The sequence below is a fragment of the Zea mays genome, chromosome 9 (genome assembly GCF_902167145.1).
Source record: "Zea mays cultivar B73 chromosome 9, Zm-B73-REFERENCE-NAM-5.0, whole genome shotgun sequence".
Taxonomy (NCBI): Eukaryota; Viridiplantae; Streptophyta; class Magnoliopsida; order Poales; family Poaceae; genus Zea; species Zea mays.
Genome location: NC_050104.1, coordinates 144,849,470 through 144,867,320, shown reverse-complemented (window position 1 = coordinate 144,867,320; position 17,851 = coordinate 144,849,470). Strand labels below are relative to the sequence as shown.

At 44.9% G+C, this 17,851-nt stretch overlaps 3 protein-coding genes across 6 annotated transcripts; all 3 read right to left on the bottom strand.

The window, feature by feature from the left end:
- Window positions 1-335: 335 nt before the first annotated feature.
- LOC103639293 (uncharacterized) lies at window positions 336-2,350 on the bottom strand. The gene has a single exon (XM_008662055.2). It carries the CDS (start codon window positions 1,677-1,679, stop codon window positions 405-407), a length of 1,275 nt encoding a protein of 424 aa, XP_008660277.1. The 5' UTR covers window positions 1,680-2,350; the 3' UTR covers window positions 336-404.
- Window positions 2,351-2,434: 84 nt separating this feature from the next.
- LOC103639291 (uncharacterized) lies at window positions 2,435-9,351 on the bottom strand. 4 transcript variants are annotated; one of them, XM_020544163.3, is made up of 18 exons: window positions 8,969-9,351; window positions 8,675-8,866; window positions 8,473-8,568; window positions 8,297-8,349; window positions 7,919-8,015; window positions 7,659-7,732; window positions 7,449-7,554; window positions 6,649-6,759; window positions 5,166-5,242; window positions 4,868-4,934; window positions 4,492-4,557; window positions 4,134-4,241; window positions 3,911-4,041; window positions 3,720-3,786; window positions 3,536-3,603; window positions 3,365-3,470; window positions 3,128-3,201; window positions 2,435-3,050 (listed from the first exon to the last, which is right to left on the bottom strand). In XM_020544163.3, the coding sequence occupies exons 1-18, from the start codon at window positions 9,113-9,115 to the stop codon at window positions 2,705-2,707; spliced, it is 1,986 nt and encodes a 661-aa protein (XP_020399752.1). In that variant the 5' UTR covers window positions 9,116-9,351; the 3' UTR covers window positions 2,435-2,704. The 4 variants fall into 4 exon arrangements, with proteins under 4 accessions (XP_020399752.1, XP_020399754.1, XP_020399753.1 ...); XM_020544165.3 differs by having other exon boundaries at window positions 2,435-3,032; XM_020544164.3 differs by having other exon boundaries at window positions 3,365-3,458.
- A 2,162-nt stretch (window positions 9,352-11,513) lies between these two features.
- Window positions 11,514-17,010, bottom strand: LOC103639290 (calcium-transporting ATPase 4, endoplasmic reticulum-type). Its single transcript, XM_008662050.4, has 8 exons — window positions 15,363-17,010; window positions 15,032-15,098; window positions 14,831-14,952; window positions 14,071-14,349; window positions 13,591-13,968; window positions 13,398-13,507; window positions 13,009-13,237; window positions 11,514-12,367 (listed from the first exon to the last, which is right to left on the bottom strand). The coding sequence occupies exons 1-8, from the start codon at window positions 16,788-16,790 to the stop codon at window positions 11,792-11,794; spliced, it is 3,189 nt and encodes a 1,062-aa protein (XP_008660272.1). The 5' UTR covers window positions 16,791-17,010; the 3' UTR covers window positions 11,514-11,791.
- Window positions 17,011-17,851: the final 841 nt, after the last annotated feature.

Here is a 17,851-nt window from a genome sequence, read left to right as displayed (position 1 = left end):
ATATGGATACTGATTAGATATCTTTCAATTTGTTTTTAATGTTTTCTCTATCTATTTTCAGTTCCATATTTAGTATTGCCTTACACTATTTGTATCCACAAACAGAACGAGATATCATGAACCTAATTAAAATTGTTTTCTAGTGACTATTAATAGTATATTAATGGTATTATTATTAATTATTTTAATTTTATTACCTCTAATAGTACATTAAAACAATTTAATAGTATTTATATCAGAATTTATTAGTATTACTGCAAAATTATTTATTTAAATAGTATCTATTATAATTTATTTTACTTCGATATTAGTGATTATATATGTGAGAAAAGAGATGAGAAACTTGACATTATTGATGTGGTCATTTTTTTAAATCCGTTTTCCCACAAGTCACTGGCTCACGGCTAGTGGCAGTAAGCTACTCCAGCTGATCGAGCCGGATTGCTAGGCCACGAAGGCGCGGAGGCGGAGCAGAGGGCGGCGTCGCTGACGCTCTTCCTGGCGAGCCCGAGCTGATGCTGCGACCGCTTGCAGTAGGCGATAGCGCCCTGGATCAGCCCCTCCGACTCCGACAGCGCGCTGCTGCTCCGCTTCAGCGCCGGCCCGCCGCCGCCGCCACCACCAACCACGGAGCTCTTCCTCGCCGTGGACGACGACAGCGGCTTCGCCTTCGTCGCCGGGTGCCGCCATTTGATCACGCCGGAGAAGGACTTGCGCTGGCGGGCGGCGGCGGGCACAGCGACGTCCTCCTCGTCCATCAGCTTCTCCTGTTCGATGCTGCTCCGCAGGGTGCTCAGCGCCGCCCTGCCGCTGCCGCTGTGGTAGCCGTAGCCGTTCTTGATATGACCAAATGCCGCATTGCAGACGCTCTTCGTCTCGCCGGGTGGTGCCACAGCCGCTCTGGGGCTGGCCCGGACCTGGGCGCCGCGGCATTGGTCGTCGGTGCACGAGGTCCTGGCGAACAGAGACCGGAAGAAAGCACGGGAAGCCAGCAGCTTCGCGTGCACCGTCCGCGCCGCCTTCCTGCGGCGGGAGCCCTCGGCGCGTAGCCTCACCACCGTCTGCGTGTCCTCGCGGCAGCCAGCGGAGTGCGAGTGCTGCAGCGGGGTGACCGTCGCCGCGCTCCTCCTGCCGGCGGCGGCGCCACCACAGCCACCGACGTCAACCTCCTGCGCCTTGCCGCCAGGCCTCGGCGGCGCGGCCTTGTGCGGGGCAGCTGGCGGTGGCCGCTGCAGACTGCCCCGGCAGAGAAGCTCGTCCGCCGCTCCGCTCCGGCGCACCCGGAACTCGAAGTCTCTGCACGAGCTGAGATCCAGGTCGATGTACTCCTCCTCCACGAACGAACACACACTAGCCATTGCGGCGGCGCAGTGCTGAGCCGTGGCTCTGGGGCACATTGCTTGGTGCTTGCTCCGATGACGGGCCGGGCGAATTGGGGGAGAAGACGGATAATATTGGGGATCAACGTCAGGGGTTAATATGTATGGGTAAGCGATGGCAGCGACAGCGGCAGTGTGGCAGGGCAGCGCAGGGAGGGATCCAAGAAAACAGAATTGGGGTGGGACTGGGGGTGGTAGGCAGGCCCCCCTTGTCTTGGAGGTTGGCTTAGAGAGGTCTGGATGAATGATTATGTTGACAGAATAGGCAGAAAAAACGAAATAGATCAACCAACAAATCATAGAATATAACACACAGATTTACATAGAAAACCCTTCAATGCAAAGGGAAAAACCATGGACACCATCCAGACAAAAAATTCACTATATATGGAGTGTTTATAGAAAGGACGGCTTATAAGAGGAATAAATAATGACGACGACCCGCAAACCCTAATTAGGGTCAAGTCTCCCGGCGACAGGTTCTCCATATGCAGAATTTGGATCATAAATTCAACAATTTCAGTGTTTGTCTTGTGCTCACCTCACTGCACAGTCCACTGTACAGCTCCAGCTTCTTGGTGGAGCATTTGTGCAATTGTGCTGTGTCATGCACTGGGTATTGTACACTGTATAGTATAGTGTACTCCTCCCATATTCTACACAATTACCAAAGTAGACTAAAACCAGATTTATGTACCTGTGAGATGAGATTGTATTAATCACACAAACAGTACTGTGTCCTGCATGGATCAAAATTTGGTTGAAGAATGAAGAGGGTCAGTGGTGGACTGGTGGGGGTGATGGGTTCTTGCACAATTTCTTTCACAGGTGGTGTCAAAATCGAAGTCAGCAGAAACTGTTGTGAACACAAGATTGTTACTCCTTTTTTACTGTTTGCAAGATGAGAGATTGAGAGCACGAATAAGCTTATTAAAAAAATAAAAGCATAGGTTCACAAAGCTGGGGTAAAGAGAAAAGTTTCTTTTGTTCTTTTGCCTTCTGTGATCTTTCTGCTGTCAACTAAAGCTGAGGAAAAGAAAAGGGCAAAAGAAAAGGAGGTTGACTTTACCGTGCAACTCACAATGGCATTGTACCCAAGACAAATGTATGCATATATACGTACGGCGTTCGCTTGCACTTGTCATATATACAGGTCAATGCCAGCAAAAATCTACAGCGAACAGGACGTGACAGAAAAAGAAACAAAGTCACGTACGGAGTACACGGCTCTGCGCTCTGCTATACTACATTTCCCAATGATTTTGTGCCAATGGCTCTCATTGAAGACTACTGGATGTCTGTGATAAATCCCATTAACACCCTGATCATAGGAAGCCAGGTGTTGGCTCGTCTTCGAGGTCATCGAACTCCCACCCACTGATCTCGTCGGCCTTGTATTCCTGGTCGAACTTGGCCAGCTCCGATTCGGACTCTGATGGCAGTCGTGTCCTGAGCTGAGCCGCGATAGGAGAGTCGCTTCTCGAATGGCTAGGTGACGCGGACACCTTCAAGGAAGGGGATCGTTTCTTTTTCTCTGCCTGTTCTTTAATCTCAATTTGAAGCACTGGACGTGGCACGGATTCGAACTCGATCCGCAGATTGTCAATGGAGGTAAACAGATTTTTTACCTCAGTGTCATCCCTTCTGCACAAACTATAAGCACAGATCTGGCTGTGTAAAGGACGGCATGCAAATTATGTAGCCTGCGCTCGAAAGATAGAACAAGAGAGATCCTGAAAAGCAACTACCTCGTTTTATAGTAATCCTGGTTTGAAGAATATATTGCTCTGATACTATCAACCAAACTGAATGCAGCTACGACCTGAAATAGATGCACACATATTGAATAATTATGTGGCACTGAAAGATACTTTCCGAGTCAGGGTTCATGATGCAAGCTTTAACTAAAGTTTTCGTGTTCCCTTCCATTAGCAGTGTGTATTTTATCATCAGTAAGCAGGGCAAATGATCATCAACAAAATCACCTTTTTCTCAGTTTGGAGATATTCTTCCTCAAGATATCTACGAGGGTTTGATTGCTTAGACGGACCATTAGCTCCATCCTCTGCTGACACGGATCTGGCGATGCAACTAAAAATGTTTCAGCTACAGGGAAGATGCTTTGGACAAATTAGACTGAAAAAAGAAAACCGTACCTGTTACCAAATATTTTCAAGTTATCAACAAAGGTTTTGATACGGTCAATAGAAGTGCTTAGCTCTTCCTAGAATTCCAAAAGAAAATTTCAGTAGAACAACTAATATTGCTGCGCAAAAGCTCGTAAACAGAAGGCCTCAATAGAATATCACTTCTTCAGAAAGTAAGGATCAAATTAAGTACCATGGATGCAGAAACATGATACTTCATCAATTTCGCAAAGCAGAGTCCACATCTATCCAATTCTTCGCTGCAGTCAACGTAAGAGGAATGTATGTCAGGAAATAGTTTGAGCCTGAAACTTCTGACTTCTGAGAATGATTATTAGTTATCATAATGTGTTGTTCAGGGGTTCAGGGAGAGAGCCTACTTACTTGGCCTGTTTTTCTCTTAGCTCTTCAAACAAGGACTGCAATTTCCACGTATCTTTCAAAAAGTTGATCCATGCACTGACAGTACTTGCTTCTACTTTGCATGAAGCTATGGATCTTGAAAGTTCGTCTTCCTGGGGATATGTCAGAAAATTAAAAGTAAGCAAGTGAACTGTGCTAACACAACGCATTTCTTAAACTAGAAAGCAACAAACAAAAACTTAACCTTTGTTTTTAGGTGCAACACAATCTGATTGCTTGCTTCATCAAATTGGTCCCGTTCCTCTCTAGTTTTTTTAAGCTTCACTGTAGCAACTTTCAATTTAGTATTCACCTGTAATCTGAGTTTCAGAATCACTCTTAAAAACAAACCTCTCATGTAAACATTACCCTCTATGAATAAGTAAACCTAACTAACAAAGATTAATGTTCACAGCAAAATCTGTTGGTTGTCTCCACCCTGAACTGTTTAGCCAAAAAAAAAATCAGCAATTTTGCCACTATGTAAGTTGCTGAAATATTTTGGAAGAAATATATTGAACGATAGATCTTCATGAAGGTGGAAATAGAGAGAATAATATTGCCTTTTTCAGTTCTGCCTCGAGTTGATTCCTTTGCTCCTCAAGTCCAGAGATCTCAGCAACTAATTCCTTTTACAAAACTTAATTGATTAATCATCAATCAGACAGATTGCAGAAGCATAAAGACAATTGCATGGACTAAGAATTGGAAAAGAAAAAACAATTGGAACAGCTTGCACATCCTGCTATTTTTTTTCTTTTGCAATTGCAATGATGGATATGAATGTCTTCCTTTTGTTTCAATGGGAAATCATGGGGTGTTGTATTTTCTGTCAATATGGATGTAAAGTAAATCCTTGTTAACCCATTGACATATCATTTAGCTAATAAAAAATACTGTGGTGGTTTGCAGATGACAAGCTAGTACCACAAAAATTACCTTTTCTATACCACTAACTTCATTTGTTTTGGTGACCCGGAAGATAAGAGATTCTTCCTTTTGTAGCCTGCATTGTAAAGCATAGACAATCAATTCACTTTAAGCAGAGAATGCTATTTCAAATGTTTTGGAACCAAATAAATCAGTGGCTCTGAATTGAACAACAACTTGTATTGCAAGAGTTAACAACATAACATATGTGTTTAATCGATATATAAGTATGCAAGCATGTTTATGACTGATACATGCTAAATTGGTGAGACTAAATACACAGCACAAAGAATGCTCAAGATATAACCTATTTTCCATGATACGCTTTTCTGCTTTTGCAGATGAATTTGCAAGGGATTCAGACAAAACCTTCAGTTTATCTACCTGCAAAGTTTTATGAATGGACATTAATAGAGTGTTTGGTTTGAGGAATCAAACCATCCAAATTGAAGTGGTGCATCATGGGTTCATTCCTCAAATTTAGTAGAATGACTTCATTCCTCATATTAGTACTAACTAACTAACTATAAGGAATGAGGTGGTGATGGATCAACTCATTCTATTCCACAAACCAAACAAAAATAGTGAGGAGTGAGAAGATGAGAGACTAGTTCATTACTCAAACCAAACACCCCATAAGATACACCCACATATCATTTGACAGGGAGGACAATTTGATAAGTTCTAGCAAACAAAAAACGCTTTAAAACAAGAACTTCAAAACAACAAATGGATTTGCTCTCTGCAAGGCAAGATCTCAACAGCCACCCAGGTAGAGGAATTTGTATCCCTATGACTCAGAATCAGAAGATCCAAATGCAACGGGACGTGCAAGATTCCATCGCTTGGAAATGGGCATATCTCATCCAGCCAGCCAGCGGACACATGTCATCCAATTCCAAGGGACTTTCAGGATGTTCCGGCCAGAACTTATATGGAAAGCGCACTTGGAGAACAAATGCAAGCTCTTTGCTTGGATTCTCATAGAAAATAAAATCCTAAGTTCCTAACAGCGGATAACCTGCAACTAAAGAATTGGCCACACCAGGACCACTTTGTCATGTGTGACGGTCCTTTAGAATCTGGCCTCTATCTGAGCTTGTTGTACCCCTTCGCTAAAGAGATCTGGAACCTCGTCTTAACTTGGGAGCATTATGATGCCTACCTCATACGCCTGCAGACCCAACCAGCTGAAATTAGTGCATGGTGGGAATAAAAGTCTGCCAAAATCCCAAGGAAAAGGCGACAACACTTCAATGGGGGTGGTAATCTACACGTATTGAAACATTTGGAAGGAAAGAAAAGGAGGATCTTCCAAAACAGCTCCATGGACGCAAGCCAGGTGGCCTCCAGAACCAAAGAAGACACTGATCTACATGGAAGGGTGCTTAATAATTTCACTTTTTTTTCAACCAAGGGGAGAGACGTCCCCCTGACTTTTTCACTTAAGCAGTTGATGCCGCGACTCGAACCCGGGCTGGCCCAGCAGACCGCTTCTTTGGCGTATCCGGCTGACCAGTTGCACTGTGAGAGTGTTGGCTTAATAATTTCACTTAGTCCCCCTTAAACTGGCTATCGCCTAGTGGAGGAAAAAAGCGTTTGGTGTGTGCGCAATGGGGCTCTCAGGCCCTTGTCCTTTATGTACATAAACTCTTGCTCCTATCTTATTTGAGAGGCAGACCTCCTGCCATGTTTTTTTTAAAAAGCTTTAGATTCTTCCGCTCTAGAGTAAAGAAGTATGCAGCAAAAATAGAAGTGAAATTAATTTAGAAATTACAGGAGCATCAGACCTTCTCAAAATGAGTCTCCAATGAATCACCGGGGTGTATTGATTTCTTCTTCAATAGAAGTTCTTCCATTCTAGAGCAAAGCCGAACTTCAGAAACTGCCTTTCTGAAACCCTACAGATAGTATCATAAATACATTGAATCTTCTTATGCTAACTATATTAATAATGATGTAGTAAGTTGAACCATACTGGAATATGTTGGGGAAATAAAACCTCAGTAAATTACTGATACCTAAAGACAGCATGCAAGGAGTAGACATGAAAAAAAGGGTTTCTGAATGCACATTTAAAAAGGAAAACATGGTATATTTCAAAAATGAAATAAACAATGATTAAAATCCTATATAACAGTTGAAACATTTTTTTTCTTCCTAACATAACATGTATGTACTTAGAAACAGGAAAAAAAACTAATGTACACTTCACAAATGTTCCGTGCACTTGCACAAAGATTAGTTCGCAAATATTAATTTTTCACAATCAGAGGCAGAGTATTTCATAACCATACTATTTAGTTCGCATCGAGGTAGGGGTGGTAATGGATCATGATCCAAATGATCCTTCACAATAAATTAGGGCTATTAATAAATTTTAATTAAAAAATGAATAGAAATAGAGCATGATCCTAATCTGATTTGATCCTTAAATTTTATATTTATAAAGTTTAGATCCCATTACCACCCCTACATCTAGGAGAAACAAATCAATATTATAAATAGATTGTGTGTCAGTGCTCCCTTTCATCTATTGAAGGAAAGGATAACCCACAGTTGTACAGGCTGAATAACTTTAAAGGGCTACCTCAGTGGCTGTTTGAGCTTTTTTATTCTGATTGACGATTGATGTAGCATGGAGCGCATCCATTGAATTTATCTGCTGTTGCAACTGAGTAATTTCATTATCTAATCTGGAATCAAGAAAAAAGAGGCTTTAATTTTTAAAGCATGTAAAGATGGACACGCAAAAATGGAACTACAAACACCTTCAACTGCCCAACAGAAAAGACAGAACCTTGCAATGTCAGCATTTATCTTTAGCCCTGAGATCGCACCCTGAGCAAACTGAAGCAGCTCGTCACGTTTTGCCTGGAAAAGAACATAGAAGCCAACATTACAGTTGATGCATTTTATGCTTTTGCTGCCATCTAATAACACCAGGTAGAAAGTACATTTTACATGATTTATGAAGATAGCTAGACGATCAAATAACTCATATACATGAGTACATGGTTTAATACTGAGAACTGGTAAAACAAAAAAGAAAATTCATACCAACACTTCGTCACTATAACTTGAGAATAACCTTGCCAGGTCCTTTACACTACTTAAGAGTGCATTGTGCACATCCTTCCCTCCCGAAAGGCACATTCTGTAATGAAGAATCATAGCATTATATGTTGCTTGAATAGAGGTGACATGGAAAAATTCAAAGGGGTTTATAACTCATATTAACGTTCTAAATGTAGTACAGGGGGCAGGCATCTGTAAAGACAATCAAAAGATAATGAACTTGTCATGTATACAGTAATACATGGCACATTTTTTGTACACTGGACTCGAGACTTGTTATGTGAGAACCAGACACGATCATATATGAACAAAAAAATTCAAGAACAAAGTAACAAGACATCAAATGGTCGAATAACTTGCCCAAAAACTTCTGAGACCAGTGGAACTTCTTCCTCAGTTGGGGCTTCCCTAATCTGATCATAGAAGACGAGTCAAAATTTTGAAATTACCAAACAATGGTACCTACATGGCTACATGGTGGCAACGACAACGAGACCATTGCAACACCAAATTGAACAGCCACAAATCCAACTCACCAAGGAGAGAACAACACACTCGAGGGCTTGACTGTAGAGGAAGACATGGAAAAAGTTCATCGGCTCCGCACCGCTGTCGTAATCGATGTACAAATCCTGCAACTCCCGCGAGCACAGGTAGTTCGGCGCCTAATGAGTCGGGATCGTAATGCAATCCAAAAAATTCTGCAAACCAAGCGAGTAGCCAGGGAGGGATGCTGACCAGCAGGGGCGCAGTCTGGTCCGGATTGTCCCCAAATTGCGGCTCCCGGACCGCCGTGGTCGCGCGCTGGGTCTCCTTGAGCGCGACGAGCCACCGGCGCAGCAGCTGCACCCGTTCGTCCCCTTTGCAGGAGAGCGCCTCCTCTTCCAGCCTCTTCGCTGCCACCTTCGCGCTCTTGTAACTCCGGCTCCCCTGCGAGAGAACAAGCGCAAACCCTAGTCACGAACGATCGCCGCGAATGTATGGACAAGGCGGCGCCCGTTGATGAGAGCGGAGCTAGGGGGTTGTCCGTACGGTGATGAGCCTGGCGCCGCCCGCGACAGCCTGGCCGGCATGGTGGACGACGGTGTCAAGGGAGGTGCGGACGGTGCGGGTAAGGAGGGAGCTGTGACCCCCGCTCGCCTCCACGGCGCGGTGCACCGCGCTGCGGAGCCACGACATCGCCTCACGCCCCGGTCGTTGCCCGTCGGCTTCCCCGCTTCTTCCGCCTCTTTGGTCTGTCTCAAACTCGTCGATAAAAAAAAAGCGGAGAGCGTCTCGTGCGCAGGAGGCGGGGACGCGAGCGGAGCAAATGGCCGGTGCAGGGGACGCTCTTCCCGTCCCGGTGGCGCGGTGCGGCCTAGGAATGCGTGCGCCCGCGAAAAATTTGGTGATAGCAATGGCCAGTGGGTACCCGCTACCCAGATCCAATAAATTTTTGCTCTATTAGAATATAGGTTTAGATAAATTTCTCTACCATAAATTTGTTAATGGGTTCAAATAGCAACCTAACGATTACGTGAGCATAAGTTTATTCTTCCACTACGCATACCCGCAAACCCATGGGTTTTTAAAATCAACCTTAAAATCAACATTTACAAATATGTCTCATAATATTATTAATTGAATATGTTCTAAGTGAAATAAACTTCATATAACAAAGTTAAGCTAAAATTAGTTATCACTTATTTTTTATCCTAACTAATTAATATATTGACTATCATTTACATGATGAGTTATTTTTTATGCTGATGTTAGTGGGTATGGAAAACTCGTTGGACACCCGAAACTCGTATGGACATAGGCTTGGGCAAAATTTTATACCTGTTATGAGTATGGATTTTTTTTAATATACATGTTTTTTCTTTATGTATATGTGTTTAGACAAGTAATATCCAGCGAGATTTTACTCGTTGCCATCTCAAATCCTAGGTTACTCCAGATATTGCCTATACCCAACCAAGCCTGGCAAGTGGTCTAGCTGAACTTCATTGAAGGGTTGCCCCGATCCGGTGCAACCAGGGCCGGCCCTGAGGGGTTGCAGAGGGTGCGGCCGCACCGGGCCCCCAAAAACAGAGGGGCCCCTAACCATTGGACATTAGCACTTTTTTCTATTAAACCTATCTATTCTAGATACAAATACACAAAGAGCAATGCGCTATCGACCAGTCTCATTTAGATTGTTAAACTCATGTCTCAATTACTTATCGAATACTCCATCCTTACTCCATTCGTTTCAAAATAGTATTTGTTTTAGCTCTTGATTTTATGTTTATATTCAACTAAATGATGATGAATCCACTAAAGAAGCAAAACGAATTCTATTGTGATATAGAGAGAGTATTGTTTACTATACACATGATGGTTGCATCGGCAGAGAGAAGTTTTTTAAAATTGAAATATTTTTGTGAACTATTTATGGTCAACAATAACTCAAGAGATGTTAAATGGCTTGGCATTCTATATATCGAAAAAAATTGTTGGATGAGATTGATCTCAATGATATAAGCGATAACTTTGTATCATAAAATGTTATAAGATATTTTTAATTATATCAGATAACAAGTACGTGTTTTTTTGCTATATTTTACATTTGTTATCTTATAAACATCAAAACAGTACATAATAATTTTTGTACGTCAAATATTTGATACTATATATATAATTATATATATTTTTGTGGATGGGTCCATATTGGATTTCGTACTGGGCCCCTGAAAAGTCAGGAACGGCCCTGGGTACAACTAACTGTATCCTTGTGGTGGTTGATACGTTCAGTAAGTATGCCCATTTCATCGGCTTGCTTCATCCATTCACTACACTTATAGCATGTTTGGTTTGATGGTTTGGCTCATCCATCGTGGCCTGGCTCCGGATGGAGCGGTCTTGCACTTTCTTGCGGAGTGAGCTGATTCCAAGTGTTAGTATATTATTAGAACAACGCAGTGACGGACGACATCGTTCCGCAATTCAAACCAAACGATAATGTAGGCTCGGACGTAGGTCCAGATGACTCCGAAAGCAGTCCAACCTGCAAACCAAACACGCCGTTAAAGTGCCTCAAGACTTCATGGCAAACGTATACAAACTTCGTGGACCTCACGCTCTGGTATCAGATAGAGACCGTATCTTCACCAGCCATATTTGGCAAGAACTCTTCCGCCTTTCAGGTATCAAACTGCAAAACCTAAACCTAAACCCTAAATTTAAATTGGACATGTGAGCACAATACCACATGATAGGTTCTCCGCCGACTTCGGGCTGTCCAAGACCGGACCGGAGCTGGACAAGACGCACGTCAGCACCGCCGGGCAGCTTCGGGTACCTCGACCAGGACTACTTCCGGCGGCAGATGCTGACGGACAAGTCCGATGTCTACTCCTTCAACAATGCATATAGCATATGTAGAAGCACCAATGTACATCACAATGATGCGGATCATCATCTGTACAAGAGGAATCTCTCACAAGAGAACATAACCGCACATACAAGTGCAAAAAAACGTATTACTGAGCAACATGTCAGAAGACAGAAGATTCGCAACATAACAGTAGGTCAGTAGCATGTATAGCTGCTCATCGTCAGAGAGAAAAAAACGTCAGGTAACCATTGTTGTATCTCCAGCATGTTCACAGTACCAGCATTTGTTACAACGAAAAACAAAAGGCAGTGTTGTTCAACGCGATATGCTTACCAATTCTATAGAGTATCCTAGCCTGTCATGCACGGTCATATTCCCAACCTAAAACACTCTGAAAGGATCGAGAGCCCTTAGCAGCTCAAAAACAATGGGGGTGTCACATTGAATATCGATTCCCCGTGGCACTACAGATTCTAAATACCGATGATCACTAGCATCTACTCTGCCTTCCTCTTCCCTGATTGTTTCCGGGCACGCGCTGTCAGGCACCGCCCCACAAATTTGAGAACCTCGTCGATCAGCACAACGGGGAAGGCCACTGCCACCACCAAGAGCCATTCGTTCAAACTGAGGGGCACGATCCCAAACACTTGAGCGAGGAAAGGCACGTAGAGGATCAAGAAATGCAGCCCGAAAGAAACCGACATGGCCAGAAGAAGCCACGGATTAACCCATGGTGGCATGCTCACAAGGCTGCCGTCCTCTGACAGGGCATTCAGTGAGTTGAACATCTCAATGGCCACCAAGACTGACAGGGAGAGGGTCGTTGCTTTAATCTTGCCACCCTGGAAGTAATCGCATGGATTTGCATCGAAGCTGAATGTCCTCGCTCCTGCGGTGAATGGTGACACCTTGAAGCCCTCCCATGAGGAGCACTTGTCCCAGTTTGAGAGCTGGGAGTACGATACAAGTGTATGACCATCACTAGCCAGGTCAATTCCCAGGAAACTGTCATGCGTGTACCAGATGATGAAGATTCCCACTGTTGCAACCCCAACATAAAGGCCAATAACCTACACATGCAAGAACATGGATCTCTAGTTAGTAAAAAGCGGCACAGCCTGTTTCATACTTTCATGTGGTTGCATGGGCCAACTAGAAAAATAAGGTGGCATCAAAATCCACAAGGCTATTCAAAAGATTTACATGAAATATAATTCTCTATAACCTATTCATGCTTCATTTTTTATCAGATATATACCTATACACTTTAGTTACAGATCAGATTTGACAGAAATATATCTACTTACATGATTATTCAAACATGCAAGTCTAATGCTTGCTGCATTTTATGTTTCTTCTTGTTACTAGACACTTTCAGGCAACAAAGAGGGATATATCGTATCTAAGTGGTGGATGTTTAAACACCAATGCTGTTCACACAATTAATTTATCAGAAGAGAAACTTAACCCTTAGTTACATCCAAGAATACTTTGGTAAATTAGTGGCCATGTTCAATCTACCTCAAGATCTTCATGAAACTTAGTTACATTATGATAACCCTTACAGGTTTACAAGGTTTACATTATGATAACTCGTTCAAAAGCATCTAAGTTTTAAATGCTACCCAGCTTCATTGGACAGGAAAAACAAGAGCGCACCATATTGATCTGAAATCCACCAACTAATCAAATGATCAACTGGAAAACATACCATATAGCGAAACAGGATCCAAGGAGTGATCAACGAGTCATCACTTCTTCGAGGAGGTTTCTTCATGATATCTTTATCTGGCGGGTTGAACCCCAAAGCAGTCGCTGGAGGGCCATCTGTAACTAGATTGACCCATAGGAGTTGCACTGGGATGAGACCTTCTGGAATACCCAAAGCCGATGTCAGGAATATGGACGCGACCTCTCCGATGTTTGAGGAGATCATATATCTGCAGTTCACATAGCACACATGACTCAAACAGCTAACACATATTTTAGTTTAACCAACAATTATATGCAATGAAAGTTTGTAAGGGCAGACCCAGCTTTCACCACTACACCAGGCCTGCCCTTTTAAAAAGTTTGCCCATAACTTATATAAAAACAGACCTAATAAAAGCCTTCATGTTGTTGTAAATAGATCTCCCTTCACCAACTGCTGCGACTATAGTACTAAAGTTATCATCTGCAAGTACCATATCTGAAGCTTCTTTGGCAACCTGACACAAGTTGACCGTACAAGGCGTCAGACACTCTTCTAACAGAAATATGAAAAAAAAAACAGGAATGTAATAAACCATACCTCAGTTCCAGTAATGCCCATTGCAACTCCAATATCAGCCAGTTTAAGAGCTGGTGCATCATTCACCCCATCACCAGTCATTGCAACCACTTCACCATCTTCTTTGAGCAGTCTAACTATCTCCTGCTTGTGTTTTGGCTCTGCCCTGGAGAAGAGAAGGCCACCCTGTTGTCTTAAGAGCTCCTTTTTATCAGAAAGACCCATGAATTCCTTCCCTGTGAAGCTTTTTGAACTGATATCTTCATGAGGGCCAAAAACCCCAATCTCACGACAAATGGCCTCTGCTGTTTCCTTGTTATCTCCTGTTATCACCATAACACGTATCCCAGCAGCTCTGCAATCTTCAATTGCTTTGTGGACTTCTTCTCGTGGAGGATCCTGTCAATAGTGTCTTAGAGTGTTACAGGTATATACAATAATAAACAGAAAGAAGAATATACACATTTGAATAATCTTAATTAGATAAGTAAAAGTTCTCACCCTTAGACCAACAAAACCACAAAAGATCATATTACTCTCTATGGATGAGTAATATGAAGGATCAAGCAGATACTTGTGAGCTGCATGTTCTTCACCATCATATGTTGCAAATTCTGACAATTCATCCTTGTAAGCAAAACCCAAGCAGCGCAAAGCACTGGCAGACATGTCACGGAGTGTAGATAATATGAGCGCCTTGGCACCATCATCCAATAGCACAACAGATCCATCGAGCAACTGAATGTGGGTACATCTCTCTAGCAGATTTTCTACTGCTCCCTGCAAATTTTCTTTCCACCATGAAACAATCATACGACAATAAAAAGACATGGCCAACACATGTAAGCAGTAGTAAAGCATGACATTTGCATGACAAAATATTTCATAATTTGCAAGGAAGCAAAATGACATCTGAGCGATAAAGTAACAAGGATTAATTGTACACATGGCACTCAACTCTTACAAAATTAGATGGTTAGTTCATTTTAATGCCATGGAGTGGCATGAAAATGAACTAGTTTCCATTTTTTTTCAAAAATTTGAGTGGAATGTTTCCAACTGACCCAAGTAACAAACAGGTAATATGATGCAACCCTTTCAGGGGAAAAGGAAGGAGTAGCAAAAATGCAAAATGCACAAACGTTTGGAAAACATCACAGCTTAAACAGGCGATGACAAGGCAAGAAGCAGCTGATTGCTATGCACTTAAAACTAACGATCTAAAACCACAAGGGATGCAAACTCCAGCACAAATACCTACCTTAACAAGCAGCAAGTTCTTCCCAGAGTTTGCTTTCACAATAACTCCCATTGACTTTCTGGTGCGATCAAATTCCAGAGTTGCTACTCTCTTGGCAGCATTATTCCACCACTGACAACACCCTAAAAATAAATAAAATTATTACAAAACCTTTGGCGATTTGTACGGAAAACATTTTACAAGGTGGAAAGGAATACATACTTAGCAAATCAGATGAATCAAGAGATGGAGTATAACCACCAGGAAGCCCCATTTTCTCAACCAAAACCTACCACAAGTAGAACAGGCACACGAGAATGTAAATTCATCAATTTCAGGTATCTTGAGGAAAGAGTTGTGCTCAATCTTTTTAATTGTAGAGGTCACTGAAAGTAACTACCAGTTCTTTTATCATCTTTTCTTTTTTATATATTTTTTATTAACTTTTTGCAGGTATACATTACCTGCTTCCAAGCTACATCAGTAGAAAAAACAACTTAACTATAACAGCATCCCAGATGAAAGGAATTTTTATCACATGAACAAATCGTACCTTCAGAGCAGCTTCTGTGGGCATCCCAGTAGCAACGTACTGATGCTCAGAGTGGGCAATGCTTGCATCATTGCAAACCGCAGCTATCTTTCCGATCATCTGGAGATTTTCATCCATGCTCAAGCTTGGCCAATCGTGTATCTTCCCATCAGTCGGATCATAAGTGGTTCCATCAACCTTAAAGCTCCTAAGTGTATCAGGCCACCTCCCAATTGCTACAAGCTTCACTGCTGACATCTGGTTCGTGGTCAAAGTTCCGGTCTTATCAGAGCAAATCACAGTTGTACAACCCAATGTCTCCACACTCGGCAGCTTCCTCACAAGGGCATTCTTCTGTGCCATCTTCCTTGTACCGAGTGCCAAGCACGTGGTGATCACAGCAGGCAAACCCTCTGGAATTGCTGCAACGGCCAGTGCCACCGCAATCTCAAAGTAATACGTGCACTTCTCAAATGAGAACTTGAAATTCGTAGGCCACCCGTCCACATACTCCCAGGAAAGGAAATACTTCAAGTTGATGAGCCAGACCAAGGCACAGATCACCCCGATTATGGCAGTTAGCGCCTCACCAAACTCATTGAGCTTCTTCTTCAGTGGCGTGTCGTCCTCCTCCTGAGATGCCTCCTGGATCTGCGCATGGATCTTGCCAATTTCGGTAGCCATGCCAGTGCCCGTCACAACACAGACAGCACTGCCGTTGACAACAGTGGTACCGGCAAAAACCATGCACTCCTTTCCCTGGATGTCAGTGTCCTCCAGCTCGATCTTGTGGCTGGTCTTGTTAACAGAGGCGGTCTCGCCGGTGAGAGACCCCTGCTCGACGCGGAGGGTGGAGCTGATGAGCTGGAGCACGCGCATGTCCGCGGGAACCTTGTCCCCGACCCGGAGCTCAACGATGTCCCCGGGGACGAGGTCGCGCGCGGGGAGGCCATGCGACCAGCGCCCATCACGCCTGACGGTTGCGTGCTCCGACTGAATCTCCTTGAGAGCCTCGAGCGCCTTCTCGGCGTTGCTCTCCTGCCAGACGCCGACGACGGCGTTGACGATGAGGATAAGGAAGATGACGAGCGGCTCGACGAAGGCGGTGAGCCCCACCTCGCCGCCCTCTGCGCCGTCGTAGAGCGCGAGCACGAAGGAGACGACGGCCGCCAGGAGCAGGATGCGCACGAGCGTGTCGTTAAACTGCTCGAGGACGAGCTTCCAGACCGACGGCGGCGCGTGCCGCTCGAGCTCGTTGGGCCCGTGTCGCTGCAGCCGCGCCGCCGCCTCCTCGGAGCTGAGGCCGCGGTCCGCCGAGACGCCCAGCTCCGCGAGGCACTCGCTCGGGGTGCGCGCCCACGCCGGGAAGACCGGCGCGGGGCGGTCCGGCCCCGAGGCGGCGGATCCGTCCCGCCGGCGGTTGCCTTCGTCCTGCCCGCCCTTACCCATTGGGTCGCTGACTCCCTTGATTCGAACGGAGAGGAGGCGTCCCTACTGTCCCGGAACACCAAGGCCGCGAGATCGCATGGGATGGAAACCCTAGAAGAGGGGAGGGAGGGAGGGAGCGGAGGAGGCGGCGGCGCGGAGACTGGGCAACGAGGCGATGGCGATTGGTGGCGCAGCGCAGAAGCAATGTGGAGGCCTGGAGAGGTGGGGGGAGCATTTCTTCTCCTACCCTTTCTTTCTATTTATATATATAGTGGCGTAAAGTATTTTACTATTGCAGGTAGATTGGGAGGAATATTATTTTATTTCAGTGGGCGATCAAATTAGGGGGGATTCGTGGGCTGCGATCGCCGGTTTATCCTTGGCTTCCTTGCACTCTTGTGACTCTGCGGATGGGGCCGAAAAGGGGCGCCTACGTGGGGACATTCTGTCAGTGAAAAGAGGGTTCGTCAGGGTCCGTTTGATGTGATGATGAGGCGTGCGGGTTAATTAACCGGATACAAGCAGAAGCAGCGGGGCTTCGAGTTTGCGAAAGCCGATAGATGCCTTGCTTGACGCGAGAGGAGTTAGGCGACGTCAGCAGGAGAAACCTGGTGACGCCACGTGTGCGTCCGGGGATCTGGGCTGCCAGGCCCGTTGGCGTTTGGGCCTGCGCGAACACGGGAAAAGGGATCATGTGTGAGACTGAGTCGTGGGTCCTCTATGCGGCCAGGCCACCCCGTGTTGAGCTGTGGCCTGTGGAGTGTGGAGGCAGCACCAGCCACCAAGCCAACAACTCCCTTCGCCCGCGCGCGCGCCGCTTTGCTCGGATCGGGCCGCGAGGAGGTTGGAAAGTGCGACGTTAGCCGAGCCAACCGGTGTCGTCCACGTCTCCCGAGCGGAAGTTGGTACCCGTGACGCCACAGGAACCAATTGCGAGACGCCACGTCATTCCCTCGCTACAGGCAAGCTGCGGAAAGTTCTTGGAGCGGCCGGGCGGCCAGGACAGAGGACACGCAGCCGGCACCGTTCCGGGTCCGTCCGAGACATTGCTGCCATGCCAGCGGGTGTCGGGCAACAACAAC